At 40.3% G+C, this 15,500-nt stretch overlaps 1 protein-coding gene across 1 annotated transcript in view; it reads right to left on the minus strand.

The window, feature by feature from the left end:
* Positions 1 to 6,641: 6,641 nt before the first annotated feature.
* LOC117447970 (uncharacterized) overlaps positions 6,642 to 15,500 on the minus strand; it is a 114,013-nt gene continuing 105,154 nt past the window's right edge. The window contains exon 11 of the mRNA XM_034085010.2: positions 6,642 to 7,032. Coding sequence (XP_033940901.1) covers positions 6,966 to 7,032 — 67 coding nt within the window. The 3' untranslated portion in view covers positions 6,642 to 6,965. The remainder of the gene's footprint in view (positions 7,033 to 15,500) is intronic.

Genomic DNA, 15,500 nt, shown 5'->3' on the forward strand with positions numbered 1-15,500 from the left:
TGTCTCCCATAATCAGAACATTCCTCAGGCGGGTGCAGTGATAATTCTTCAGGGTTTTCTGAGCGATGTGTTGTGTCTTTCTCCTGTTTTGATTCCTCTTGCCGCTTGTCCTTGGCAGAAGGAACAGATTGATAAAGCAGGCAGTTGAATTTGTTAGAGTAGATAAACAATTTCACTCCTGACTTGTTAAGGCAAACTCCATTTGCCTTGAAAAGATGTCTGCGGTCCCAGAAAAAGTTACAATTGTCAATAAAATGCACAGAATGGTCAGTACAGACAGTTGAAAGCCAGGTGTTCAGTGCAAACAATCTGCTGAATCTCTCCACTCCTCTTCTGACTGGCGGTAGAGGGCCACTGATGAACACATTTTAGAGAACTGGCAGTTTCCAACAAACATTTAAAGTCTTCTTTCAGCACTTCTGACTGTTGTTTCACAACATCATTTGTTCCAATGTGTAGTACCACATTCTTCACAGTCGGATGTTCAGCCCCAATATGCAGGATCTTCTCAGCCAAGTCAGAGACCACATCCTTGGGAAAACAGAGTACTTTGGTGTTGTTCTTATTACACAGACCTTTTACATCTCTTACAGCAGAGTCACCCACAATCAGAGTTTCAGGCCCAGTCGTTAGCTTTCCCTCTAGCCTTTTACTTTTGGAGTAGCTATTGGTCCTTACCCTGCTGTGTGAAGAGGACGGGTTATCCAGGTCATCAGAAAGAGATCTCCGGCTCTCGGTCAGCGGAGCGTATCTGTTCTGGGTTGGCACACTTGGTGGTTTAGGAGGATTGTTTGTAATTCTCCCTTTAGCAGCTGTCCACGGCTGTTTAGGGGTTGAAGAGGCGCTCCTCTTGGGTGATAACAATGCAGGCCAGCCGGTCGCATCACATATTTCAGAGTGTTGGGCTCTGCCTGTTATCCGTCCTCCCAAATCCCATGAAAATGATTTACTCTTAGGCTTTGCACCCAGAGAGTTCCAGGGAGGACTACCACTTGTAGATTTATTACCCGGTACACAGCCCTCCTGTTCCTTGGAATCCTTGTAGCTGCTAGCTAGCTGTGAGTTAGCATACCCTTTTTCATTATTTTGCAACACTGGTAAAGTGGTGTCATTCCCACGACATAGTCCATTCACTTCCACGTTAACTTCCAACTGTTACATTTTCATTTCCAACACAGCCATCTTCTGTAGAAGTTTGTGGAAGTCCTCTGTAGAGAACGGAGGCATTTTGCTACCAACTAGCTTAAGCTAAATAGCATGCAGTAGCCTACCAGGCTTTAGCTGTTGCTAGGCCACGCTACTGTAAGACTGAGGTCGTCGTAAAAATGTTGAAATATGGCTGAAATCCTCCGTCTATTTACGAAGATGAACTGTCCCAGTGATAAGTTAATGTCCAGGAGCCGCTGCTCGAAGTTTTCAGAGAATAAGAATAGGAAAATCAGCATAAAAAGTAAGCAGAGGCAGGAGCAAGCAGAAAAGCGTCTGCACTGTATCAGCAGAGAGATTACTTTGGATGTGTGTGTTTGAGATGCATTTTAAACTTTACTTTCCTGCTGATGTCACCATACAGTAGCTGGAGATGTTCAATTCAAAATGGCGAATGTGACCCTAAAGATATTGTTCTTAAGCTTAATGTGAGTGTAACATAGTAGCAAAATGCACTTTTTAAGGTCTTACACAGGAATGTGTCCCTGGTGTGTAATGAGAGTCACAAAATGACTATGACTTGAACAACAGGGATACAAATTATCCATACTAGCCAGAGTTGTAATTTTAAATCATTTAAGAGAGTGATTTCCTTCAGTTCTTCTCTTATTTATCTTATTATGTAACAGTTCAATTCATGTGAGTAAGTTCTGTTCTGTGTCAAGCCAGCACTTGAACTAATCAGCTATACACATTTGACGTGATCATTTATGCATCAGGTATGATTCCAGCTGCAGTCTGTGCCAGGATTGAACGTGAGACAGCTTCACAGAGCTCAGGTTCACAGGGACTCTCCTCCACTTTCCCCCAGAGGGAAAGAATGTGATTGTAGATTAGCTAAAAGGGAGGATGTTAGGAAACAGTTGGCAATCATTAACCTGCAGTTCCCATGCAGCTATGGAGTTCTATTTTTCTTTACTTTCATTAGGAAACAGTTATTCAATTTCTCTTGTTCACATGTATGTATGATTTCTGCCGTTCTCTTCCTTCTTCAGCCCAACTTTTTACATCTTTCAAAAAGCTCAAAACACAATGGAAACCGGAGGGCTTGTTGACGTTTGGGGATTATAAAGTTGGCCAACTGTCACATGGAAACTTCCATAAAATGTACGTTTTATTGGCTTATTTTAACAATGTGATCACATGATTCGTTTGGATATTGCAGATACTAATAATAATAATAATAATATATATATATAATTAAGTTTATTCAATACTGGCACAACTTCAAACTCCTATTGGGGATGAATATTTATGTGATAAAATACATTTAAAAATTACGTATTGATATTTACTGCTGTATGTATTTTATAAGATCTAAAATCCCCAAGGCCATTTTTATTTACTCAGACACTTAGACAAACAAACAACAAACACACACCAATACATATCAAATGTCAGCTCAGTTTCTCATGTTAACAAGGTTAGTGCTTTTTACATTTTTGAAGAGCAACTTCTATTTATATCAAACAGGACGTTCCCACAAGAGATTTGGCATCTTACTTCAAGGAAACTGTTTAAAGTATTTTGTGGCAAAGTTAAATAGTTTCGAGCTCATGCCTGCTATACTACACCATTAACTTCCTTTGTCCAAGATCTAACTTTCCAGCTATAATAACTGAAATCTTTTTGAGAACTCAAGAAAACAAACAGACAATGACGGGAACAATAACTGATAATATACTACAGGCCATATATCCTTCACCTCATATACTGTACATCCATAACAGCCATTTTCTAGATTTCTTCATGTGAAACATCACGAGGGAAAAACACTTCTCATGATGAAACATCCTCCTTAAAAGGACATATGATGCACAACTAAAAATACCCCTGTGTTAATCATTATTGTTACCAAAAGAGAAGGCCTGCTTCATCTGCTTTTGCAGTGGTAACACCTCAATACAAATCTCCATAGCAGAATAACAATATTTTCAACGGATTCAGGGAAATGCGAGCACAACAGCCGGATGTTAATGTTTGACTAAATGGGATCGGTTTTGTTTCACAGTTAAACAATATCTGGTTCCCTGAAAAGGCAGTTGAATTGTATGAGCAAGTAAGCCTAATGTTTCTCATACAGTTAGCACAGATTTTTGGAAGCACTGAAACTGTGAGCAGAGGTATGTGAGCCCTACTGTTCCCCCCCGCGTCTCTGTCCAGGTTGTGCAGCTTGTGTCTTTGATCCTGAACTACTGAATCAAACCTTTCCAAGGTCAGAGGGCCCGCTCGGCACATTCCACAGTCTTTAATAGGTGACTACCAAAAGACTTGAAACACAGACATGGGATGAACACAATTAGGTAAAAGGAAGTTGTGATAGAGGGAGAAAGAAACTTAAAATCATGTGTTGTCTTAGTGTTCACACGCTTTTTTTTTTCATTACAACCTGAGCCAAGTATCACTATGTGCTCCTTTCAAGCCACACCCTTCATCCATCCCATGTAAATCCAGCTAAGTTTACTCTCATGACAGATTCATATCGGTAGTAAATCAAATGTTCCTGTCATGAAACAGAGGTTTTTTTTTTTGATGAACTGATGTTTATTTCTCACTGAGAGGAAAACACAGATTACAGTCAGTCTTAAAAACACCTGGAATCTCAACAAAACTAAAAGAGCTGAAACTCAGTGGAAAATATCTAAAGAAAGTCAGACTGCAGATCTCAGTAAAGGTCGGGTCAGACGGGGTCAAAGGTCAGAGGTCGAGGCAGGTCACGTGTCTTTGTGTCATGACAACAGTCGCCTAGGGAACAAGAAGCTGAAGAGTTAATCAAGAGGAGAGAAACAGCCTGAAGTACAAGTTAGAGGTACTTGAGTATTACTGTGTACTTCTACTCCACTACATGTATTAAATACCTTTAGTTACTTTACAGATCTGGATGAACACTTTCATGATCAATCATTATAAAACATATCATATATATTATTCTGAAATGGACCAATCTGCACAAAGACTACTTTTACTGTCGCTACTTTCACTATATTTTGATGAGAATACTTTTCTACTTTCACTTGAGGAACATTTTGAATGCAGGACTTTTACTGTAACAGAGTATTCCTACACTCTGGTACTTCTACTTTTACTCAAGAACAAGACCTGAGTACTTCTACTTTGACTCAAGTACAAGATCTGAGTACTTCTACTTTTACTTTAGCTGAATATAAACATAGCTAGTCAGTTGTGATGAAGCCCCTCGTTCCTCTGTGACTCAAAACTCAGGATTTCTGGGACGTTTTTCCCCAAAATGTTCCTCTAGAGATGATCCAGCGTTGTAGTTTACAGAAAAGTACCTGGTAGTAGTTTACAGTATAGTACCTGGTAGTAGTTTGGTTGTAGTTTACAGTACAGTATAGTACCTGGTAGTAGTTTACAGTACAGTATAGTACCTGGTAGTAGTTTACACAGTATAGTACCTGGTTGTAGTTTACAGTATAATGGTTGTAGTTTACAGTATAGTACCTGGTAGTAGTTTGGTTGTAGTTTACAGTACAGTATAGTACCTGGTAGTAGTTTACAGTATAGTACCTGGTTGTAGTTTACAGTATAGTACCTGGTAGTAGTTTACAGTATAGTACCTGGTTGTAGTTTACAGTATAATATCTGGTTGTAGTTTACAGTATAGTACCTGGTTGTAGTTTACAGTATAGTACCTGGTTGTAGTTTACAGTATAGTACCTGGTTGTAGTTTGGTTGTAGTTTACAGTACAGTATAGTACCTGGTAGTAGTTTACAGTATAGTACCTGGTAGTAGTTTGGTTGTAGTTTACAGTACAGTATAGTACCTGGTAGTAGTTTACAGTATAGTACCTGGTAGTAGTTTACAGTATAGCACCTGGTAGTAGTTTACACAGTATAGTACCTGGTTGTAGTTTACAGTATAATGGTTGTAGTTTACAGTATAGTACCTGGTTGTAGTTTGGTTGTAGTTTACAGTATAGTACCTGGTTGTAGTTTACAGTATAGTACCTGGTTGTAGTTTACAGTATAATATCTGGTTGTAGTTTACAGTATAGTACCTGGTTGTAGTTTACAGTATAGTACCTGGTTGTAGTTTACAGTATAGTACCTGGTTGTAGTTTACAGTATAGTACCTGGTTGTAGTTTACAGTATAGTACCTGGTTGTAGTTTACAGTATAGTACCTGGTTGTAGTTTACAGTATAGTACCTGGTTGTAGTTTACAGTATAGTACCTGGTTGTAGTTTACAGTATAGTACCTGGTTGTAGTTTACAGTATAGTACCTGGTTGTAGTTTACAGTATAGTACCTGGTAGTAGTTTACAGTATAGTACCTGGTAGTAGTTTACAGTATAGTACCTGGTAGTAGTTTACAGTATAGTACCTGGTAGTAGTTTACAGTATAGTACCTGGTAGTAGTTTACAGTATAGTACCTGGTTGTAGTTTACAGATGAAACAGAGTTAATTAACAGGGAGACACTTGGAGGTAGCAAAGAAGCAACAGTGTGAATGTGATGATAGAGTGGGGTCAACGCCAAAGAGGATGAATCTAGCAAACAAAATGTGATAGTGTTGCACTTATTGCTTACAGATGTTAGCATAGCAGTGGATCGCATGACAAAAAGCAGTGGGATTTTTTCATCGGATTTTGATCTGTGGCAAGATCTGTAGCAAACAAACGTTTATGAAAGTTACACGTTTTGTCCAGCAAGAAGATCTCCACATATTGACTCAAGTCTTAGGATTTTTGAAGCGTAAATGCTTTCGACGGAGGTAAAAAGATAACGTTAGGCCATAAACAAACTACGAGATGCTTGCATGACTACACGTCACCACCGCTAAGCTAAAGTGTTTGTCGTGAGGATGTTTTGTAGTCTCATTTTGTCACTTGTTAGCAACCGCTGTTTTATGACAACTGAAAGCTTCGGACATACACAATAAGGGACTTTACTGGCAGATTTTATGTCGCAGGACAAAACTTGGGTAAAGCTTGGGTAGACAACATATCTTTTTTTTTATCTTAAAGCATTACAGGTAAAACACAACTGCAATAGCGCAAAAACCTATTTGGACTGATTTAAAATCTAGTACACTTAACAGACTGAGAACTGTCAACATTTCATCTCTGACTGAATTGATTAAAGAAGTTCCAACCTATACTCAACATAATTCAATGATACAAATGTAGTTTTGGAACACACACACACACACACACACACACACACACACACACACACACACACACACACACACACACACACACACACACACACACACACACACACACACACACACACACACACACACACACACACACACACACACACACACACACACACACACACACACACACACACACACACACACACACACACACACACACACACACACACACACACACACACACACACACACACACACACACAAATAACAAGTCTCCATTAAAAAGAATATCAATATTTTATTAGTGCCATCTGTGTAAGACAATAACAACAGAGCCATGGTTAAGCATTTATGGGTCATCTGGAAAACTAAACAGCACTAGTGCAACGCAGTGGTATCAAAATAGATCTTAGCTACATGCACATGCCTGTATGCATGCATTCACACATTCATTTATATCAAAACATTCAAGACATAGTTGGTTAAAAGATACTCTAGTTTAACGGATGCTGCATGGAAAATATGACTAAACAAGATCCCCTAATTTATAACTTACTATTGTGGTTTCAAATGTAAACATTTAGTACATTGTTTTGCTTCATTAGTTCCATCCTCTTCCTCTCCCTTCTTCAGCGTCAGATCAGTTTGGATTCCCGGACGTTCCTGAAGGGGACGCTGCTCTGATGTCGGGAAGACAACTCCCTGAAAGAGAAAGCAAAATAGTTTAACCAGAAAATATGGTTACATATCATTTAGATTTTTACAAATGTGATTCTTCAGTTTGAAGGTTTATTTATGATCTTGGAAACAACAACTTGAGAAACACCTTCCCAACACAGAGTCCAACCTATTCTGCTTATGGTCACCCAATGGGAGCAGTGAGGACCCTAGTTAGCATGGCAAGGGCTCTCGACAAAAAGCAATGGGATTTTTTCATTGGATTTTGAAATGTTGCAGAAAATAAGATCAAAGGCAAACACATGTTTCTGATAGGCTAACCCCCTGATCCCACCGGAAGCATCTGCGCTGCGGCTGCGACCTCCTCCTGCGTCATAACCCACCAGGCGCGTTTCAAAACGTTGCGGAAGCGGAGCGTCGTGTGTGCAGCCTCGCAGTTGTTGGATGAACGTTCCACTTCAAAAATAGGATTCATCCTATATTTTAGAAATTCCTTGCGGCGAGGAGCTTCTGGGACGCTTCGAGCCGCGGCGCAGCGGGTCTGGTGGAATAGCATCCATTGACTAGAGTGGTCGCGATCGCTAAAAACGCCGCAGCGCAGACGCTCCTGGTGGGATTAGGGGGTAACTCTGTTCGGCATGATGCTGTTTAGTAGTCCCATTGTGTCATTTGTTAGCAACTGTGTTTTTAAGACACTTAAACCCTCAAGGCGTTCACTGGTGGGGTTTGACTGACGTATCTTATGTTGTAGGAACGAAACGTGAGAAACTTGTAATCTTGTGTTAACAACAGACCATCTTTCAGCCATACAACGTGCTACAATAATAACTGATTTCTGGATTATTCCTGCACCACTCTATTCATGTATATACATTTTCAGATTGTTGTAGATATAAACTTCAAAACAAACCCAAAGCGGGTAAAGCATTGGAGCATTTTGAGTATTACTGTGCACATCAAAATGAATGTGAAAATGAAGCCACACTTTAAGGGCTTTTTGGGGTTTGCAAGACGACTGCTTGGCAGATTGGAACGTCTCCACACTTCACTTTCTGTAATCTATAAGCAGAATCAACAAACATGGTTCTTGAAGAATCTCTACTTTATCATCATTTGTTGAGCGTTTAAATTCGGAACTTGTTCTCGATAACCAACCTCCAGAGAAAAGTCACAAACAAAAATGTATCGGTATGTTTCTTAATCTGCTATACTCAGCGTTTAAATGTGGTGTTTAAAGTTAATCAACCTAATAAAAGTTATTTTATTTGATTAGTTATTTCCCTTTTCTGGTGTTCATAGCATCAAAACCACACATAACTCAGTTGCTCTGAAACTAGACCAAGATTCACATTCCCGGGAGCTCAAATTACATTTCGCCGTTCGGCCAAAACCAACCAACTTGGTAAAATGTTGCAATAAACCACTAACACCCTAATGTCGTTAAACTGAATCACATATAAGTAATTCAGAATCACATGCAAACATCCATAAAAAAAACACATGCACAGGACAAACCGTTACGCCTCGGAAATATTTCAGATGATACCAAGCTTCTTGTTTCTGTTTCACTTCGTGAGGGACATTTCCCACACAACTGAACAGCCACTATGTCTCAGGGGCAGAGAACAGCCACACATCCTGTTCCTAGATTTGAAATAAATGCTCTATTTTTTATGATAACGCTACATTTGTGAAGCAAGTGTGTGGGTGTGTGTTCTATTTGTTTCACAACATTACTCTCTTTGTTTGGATTTAAAGTGACCTTATCTTTATTGTCAACCCCACTTTACTTTACTCCATCAACCACTTAAAGCCCAGCTAGCCTTGACTCCACATGATACATAACACCACTTCTGTTCCTCGGAAACAAATGTGTGATTAAGGCTGCTGGCAGAGATGGGGGGGGGGCATATGGGCCTGAAAGAAAGATGTCTGTAGGAGTATATTCCTTATTGGGTGTGTGTTTGATTTGCCTGATTCTCGATGTGTGTGTGAGTCAGTGCGGAGATTAGCCTGAGCAGGTTAGCTACGGTGGCTTTAGCTGCGTGTGGTCGCAGACAGCCCCAACGTGGTGGTAAACAGCCATTCACTGGGGCCAGGCCTCAGTCTGGCTTTCCCATAATACCAGTCTATGGAGGTAATTCAATGGAAGAATTGACACTATGGTAATGGCGCTCCTTGACACTGGCCCCTCAGGGACACAAGCATATGGCCGCTAAGCAGCGCAAGCCTAGGAGCAACCAGTGAGGTGGGCCCCACACTATTCAGTCCACAGGCTTCAAATGAACTCAAATAATCCCATTCAAAGAAACTTAAAGAAACTAATATAATTAATGTTTTCAGAGAAATCAGAAACCTCAAACCAACTAGAGCAAAGAGAAGGCAAGGCAAGTTTATTTATATAGCATTTTTCTGTACGCGACAATTCAAAGTGCTTTACAAAAAAAAATTAAAAGACTTTTTAGGAATAAATACGGTAAAAACACATTATATAATGGCATTTTACAACAGGCATTACAAAGCAAAGATAATCAAATAATAAAAATAAACACCACAGGTATACAATACATGTTTAAAAGGCACACTGTAGTTCGAATATGATCATCTCAATTAAAAGCAGCGGCGAAGAGATATGTTTTAGTCTCGATTTAAAAATAGTAAGCGTTTCAGCGGACGTGCATGATTTGGGTAGTTTGTTCCAGAGTGTCGGGGCATAACAGCTAAATGCTGCCCCCCCATGTTGTCATCAGCATATAGAAATGCCAATCAATAGACCAGAACACGCATGGTTACTTATCTGTTCAGTGTCTGTACACCTGTGTGCACATATTGAAAGGTTGCAGATGCAGTTTCGTCCCATTGAGGGGGAAAGCTAAAGTTGTTAAAGCAATAACCATCCCCATCTACCATCTACGTATAATCTCATTTCCGTCTCTTCATTCCTGCCCTCACATCCATCACTCTCATGTTACTTCCTGCTAATGTATGACAAAGGCACTTAACTGAAAAACAATACTTGGTATGAACTGACAGAGTTGCACGCATGATGAGATTGACACCACTCTCAAGGCTGTATGTTAAGTACAGAGCAGAGGGACAGTTAGCTTAGCCTAAGAGAAAGCATGGAAGAAGGGGTAAACAACTAGTCCTGATCGTTCAAAGTTGAACAATCAATATTCCCAAAACTGTCTTTAAAGCTCACTGAAATGTTTTCTTTAATCTGTATACCAACAGAAAAGGAAACAAAATAAATGTGTGGTTTTAGAGAAACTTACTGTATATTGACTATCAACAGCCATCCATCCTTTCCATGTTCCACTGTGCAGGTTTCTGCTTGTTCCCTGGCAACTTAATGGTGACATGACTTTAGGAAGACATCGCACCTAGTTGTTGTTTACCAAGAAGTAGTAGTAGTATACAGTATCTTCCCCATGGAACTAAATTGTTGTTTTGAGATGCCAACAGCATGGCCATGTTGATCTGTCAGGTGGCGTGTCTTCTTAATGGTCAGTTTGTCCACCACTTTGGCTAAGGCTGATAATCTGTAGAAATCACTGAATATTCATGGCCTCTTGAGGAAGAACCCACCTATTGTATGGCCTGTTATTACATGTATTAGAAATATCTATGTAGGCCAGATAATGAAGCCTACCAACTTATCCAGTAGCATCAAGAAAGGTCATAATATTAACTTATTTGACTAATGACAAAAAATGTAAGAAACAATATTGTCATTGTAAGTATACAAAAAAATTATAATTCTGCAGTCATTCATGGTTCCCAGAGGATTACCCACTGACTTTGGTGATCTCCTGGCTTTTGTAAGTAGGTTAACATGTGGTTCATTGTGCGTGGTTCAGATACAAGACCAGCCCCAGACTGGCCACAAACTGGTTCAGAGTTAGTGTCAAAAAGCAAGTCAATCAAAGCTTAAACAAATTGAATTCATTGTAAAGCTCAAAAAAATAGAAATAGAGATAAATGTAACTTGAAGGCCAAGCAGCTCAGGTGAAGGTAGGGGTGGGCGATATTGAAAAATATGTTATCACGATATTTTCAGGCAGTATCACGATAGACGATATATATCACGATATTTTTTCATGTCGGTTATTATGGTTATTTTTCAAGTTACTTAACAGTACAAGCACCTACAAGGTAACAGAAACTAAAACAAAAAGGAGTAACAGACCAACATAGCATTTCAAGCTGGTTTTATTTCAGAAATGAAACCCTGAATGAAGTGAGCAGTGAACATAAATAAACATGAAAAGGAGGGTAAAACATAACTAAGTAAAACATAAAACATCAATGAGGAAAAGTCAGTGCCAAACAATTAAAATGTAAACTTTAGAGTAGACTTGAAGTGTAATAAAAGACTTTAGCATAACTGAAGGGAAAAACATAAAACGCCACAGCGTCAGTTATGTCTTTCCACCGTTTGCTAGTCTTTTCATAAGGAGCCCCTTTATGAAATGCCTGCCCTATGGTTGCTCGCTGCAAAGAAACTGCGCCGCGCACGGAGAGCCTCTTCCCCTCCCGCTATTTTTTTTTTATATATATATATTTTTTTATCACGATAGGACGATATCTCTGAAAAAGCATATCGTGGAGACCTAATATCATCACGACGATATATATCGTCATATCGCCCACCCCTAGGTGAAGGTGCTGGTTTCCTTCCCAGTTCTGCTCATTGACTTCTGAGTCAGGAGGCCAGACCAAACACTCAAATGAACTGACAAAGGAAAGTATTCATTCACGTTTCGGCTCGAAGATATTATCCACTGATTAGTCTCAGGGCTGTGACAACATTTCATAACTATCATAAACTCAGAGATATGGACCTGTGCTCCTCAGGCTCATATCTGCTCTGCATCTGGTAAAAACATCCCCCCAACAGCAGACCTGGAGGAAACAATGACAATGATATCATTCAATTCTATCAGGGGAAACTGAACTAAAATGAGCTCTCTTGACATGTTGAGGCCTGACAGAGCCGTGAGATCCCAACTGGCCCGACATGTCACTAATGTAGATTGCTCCACTGCTATGTTAAAATTGCTAAGTTAATATAGTTTCCAGTCATTAGGAGGCACAATGGAACTGCTAAAACATTTAGAATGGGTGTCATGTTGGGAACATGCTACAGTGGAGTGGGAATAATTAAGACAGAAGCAGTTGAGTAACATAGACAGGCAAGCAATCCATTGTGTGCGTAAAACAGTTATGGGAAAGTGTTAGCAAGGTAACAACAGTCCATGAACTGATCTCAGATTCCTACAGTTTCTAAAAGGCTGCACACGCACAAACAAAGATATGCATATGTATACATGCATGCATACACATGTATAGATATAAATAGGCAGGTGTGCTCAGATCACACAGAAGCACAGCGTCTTCACAAAGAGAGTGATTATTACCTCTCTGCTCCAGCAGACATAAGGCATGCATAATTCAAATTCAATTAAAGTGTAGGAAGGAGAAGGAAACTGAAGAGAGACTCACGGGCAGTCGTAATGTGCTGCACCAGTAAAACCATTTCCCTTGCAGCGACTCAGCAACTCACACCACCTGGGCTCAGTTACTCAGCTCTTTTTGATCTGACTACGTTCTTAGCACAGAGATGGCTCAGTGACACCTGACACCACCTCAGAGGAACAATGTGTAACAGTGGTACGGTACTGTAGGCCTGTCCATGTCACATTGGTAACAGTTATAGTTCATTTTATAAAATGTCCCGATATAGTGAGAAATGTCATAAACAACAAGATATGTAGTTTAACGTGGGAGATGGAGCCCCAGTCAGAGGGCGCTGGAAATAAAAATCAGCCAGAACAAGTCCCAGTGCCGGGATTCAGTCAGCTGGTGGCCCACTGGGTCCAACCTGTGACAATGGAAGCAACTGAAAGTTTGCAATCCCCGGAATTAGGGTCTCGGTGCTGTGGCTGAATTAGAACCAAATTGAGAGGGGCAGGAATAAGTCCTTAAACAAGGAAATAAGTAAGCATGTTACGATATCCGTTTCCCTCAACTTGAAGTCAATGGTTTTTGGTTAGATGCCTGACATAAGGTCTGTGGTTTACACACCTTTATATTATTTCACGCATTATTCTACAACATAGGCTACGTCTGTAATTCCCCTCTCATAAATTACCAAAGCTTCTATGTGTCCTAAAATAGTGGTTGCTAACAAGTGACTGATTGAGACCACTAAACGTCATCATCATGCCAACACAAGTCAGCCTTTTCCTTAGCGGTGGTGAAGCGGGATATGTGACTGTCATGGCGCTGACTCGTTCTTGTCAAACAAGTCACAACAAATGACTAAAGAAATGACCCAAGGTGAGGGCTGAACGCAAACATCTTCTAAGAGTGAGGAGGTGTTTCCACAGGTAAACGATCACCTGAACAAAGTGTAGGAAACTTGAATAGAATTGACTCTTTGATCTTTAAGGGTACTTCAAGTAAGAAAGTACACTCCTTAAGTCTTTTATAATGTTCTGTCACTTTGCTTGTGTTCTTTTTATTTAACCTTCCTACATTAATTTGACAACTCAGCGACAAGATCTGCCTTTCTCAAAAGGAGACAATAGGTTTGATAATTCAGTGCCAACCTTTACAGCGCCCCGTCCCCAGCAGGTGTTCATGAGACACAGCAGGTATCAGATACAATCTGACATACGGGTTATAGGAAGTGCTGGGAAGTTACTAAACATCCATGCAGTTCATTCAAAGCAAGTGAAATGTAGTTCAGGGTTGGCACAGAGTGAGTATATAACTGTTTCCATTGTTCCCTTAACAGGATCTCTGTGAAAGCCTTTCAAATCTTTACAGTACTAAAGTTTTCTTAATTTTACACCAATTCCTATTACATGTAAACAAAGATGAGATTATTTAGCATTTGAATTACCATTTGCAGTTTGTTTTTGCCAGTTACATATCAATAACATTTTGTATGGTTTTTTTTTTGGACCATTTTATTTTTTGATTTTTAGAATATTTTATATTTCACTTAAACTACAATTCATTTGATACGGCAACAAACGCAAAGCTTGTACTATGGCACAGTGTTGCTAACTAAATGCTATAAGCAAGCTAACATGCTTACACTGAGAATTCTAACATGGTGCTGTTAACCAGGTATTATGTTTACACAGTATGTTTTACAATCTTGTATTTGGATGTAAGCGTGATAACACCACCAGAGCTGGTGAAGGAAACCTGGTCAGGTGTCAACATGTGACCTAAGTTCCATTACAAGGTCTTTGAATGCCCTTTGAGCAAGTGCACAATTGAGAAGGTTTGCTAGCAAAGTTTTACTAGTTTCTAGGTTAGTAATATTGCAACGTTTTACTTAACTTACATTTTATTGCAGGTTGAAATCTCAAATTAAAAAGGCTCTACTGAACTTCGGTCAACACATCATGTCTCCAATAAGAGGGATAATAATAATAATAATACATTTATTTTGGGGGGCGCCTTTCATAAAACCCAAGGACACCTTACAGGGTTACGGATTTACAATTTGACCTTACAAATTAAAACAGTGGATTTAGTGAAGTATCAGCCGGGGTAAGACAAGACAAACAACAGGAAATTGACTACAAAAGGACACAGGGTACAGATTATAAAGAAAATGCCAGTTTGAACGTCGGATGTGTCGTGGCAGGGTGTTCCAGAGTCTGGGAGCCGAGCAGCTGAAAGCTCGAGCACCCATGGTTTTGAGGCGATAGCTTGGGACGGTGAGAAGTCCTACGGACGAAGAGCGGAGGGTGCGGGAGGAAGGAGGTCAGAGATGTAGATGGGGGCAAGGTTATGGACAGCTTTGTATATGAGTAGAATGTTTTTGTAGTCAATACGGTAGCGTACAGGAAGCCAGTGTAGCTGAGTGAGAATGGGGGTGATGTGGTCGGATGAATTGGTGCGGGTGATGATCCGGCAGCAGAGTTCTGGATTATTTGCAGTCTATTGAGGAGCTTGATGGGAAGGCCAGTCAGAAGTGCATTGCAGTAATCAATCCGGGATGTGACGAATGAGTGGACCAGGATTTCAGTGCTGGGTTGGGACAGAGATGAGCGGAGTCTGGAGATGTTTTCCGAAGATGAAAGAAGGCGGTGCGGGTGATGTTTTTTATGTGTGGTGCGAATGAGAGGGAGCCGTCCAGAATGACACCGAGGCTTTTCACTTGGGCAGCGAATGGTATGGGGAAGCCGTCGATGATGATGTTTGATGCTGGGGTGATATGTGAATTGGTGAGGTTGGATTTGGAGCCGATGAGCAGGGCCTCAGTTTTGCTACCGTTAAGCTTCAGGAGGTTCCTGTTCATCCAGCTCCTGATGTCCTCAAGGCAGGTGGTGAGGGAGGTTGGGGGGAGGGCAGTGGTCTGGAGGAAATGTAGACCTGTGTGTCATCGGCGTAGCAGTGAAAATTAACCTCTTGGTGACGGAGGATTTTGCCCAGGGGGAGGAGATATATGATGAATAGGAGTGGAC

This window comes from Pseudochaenichthys georgianus, chromosome 6, assembly GCF_902827115.2.
Source record: "Pseudochaenichthys georgianus chromosome 6, fPseGeo1.2, whole genome shotgun sequence".
NCBI lineage: Eukaryota > Metazoa > Chordata > Actinopteri > Perciformes > Channichthyidae > Pseudochaenichthys > Pseudochaenichthys georgianus.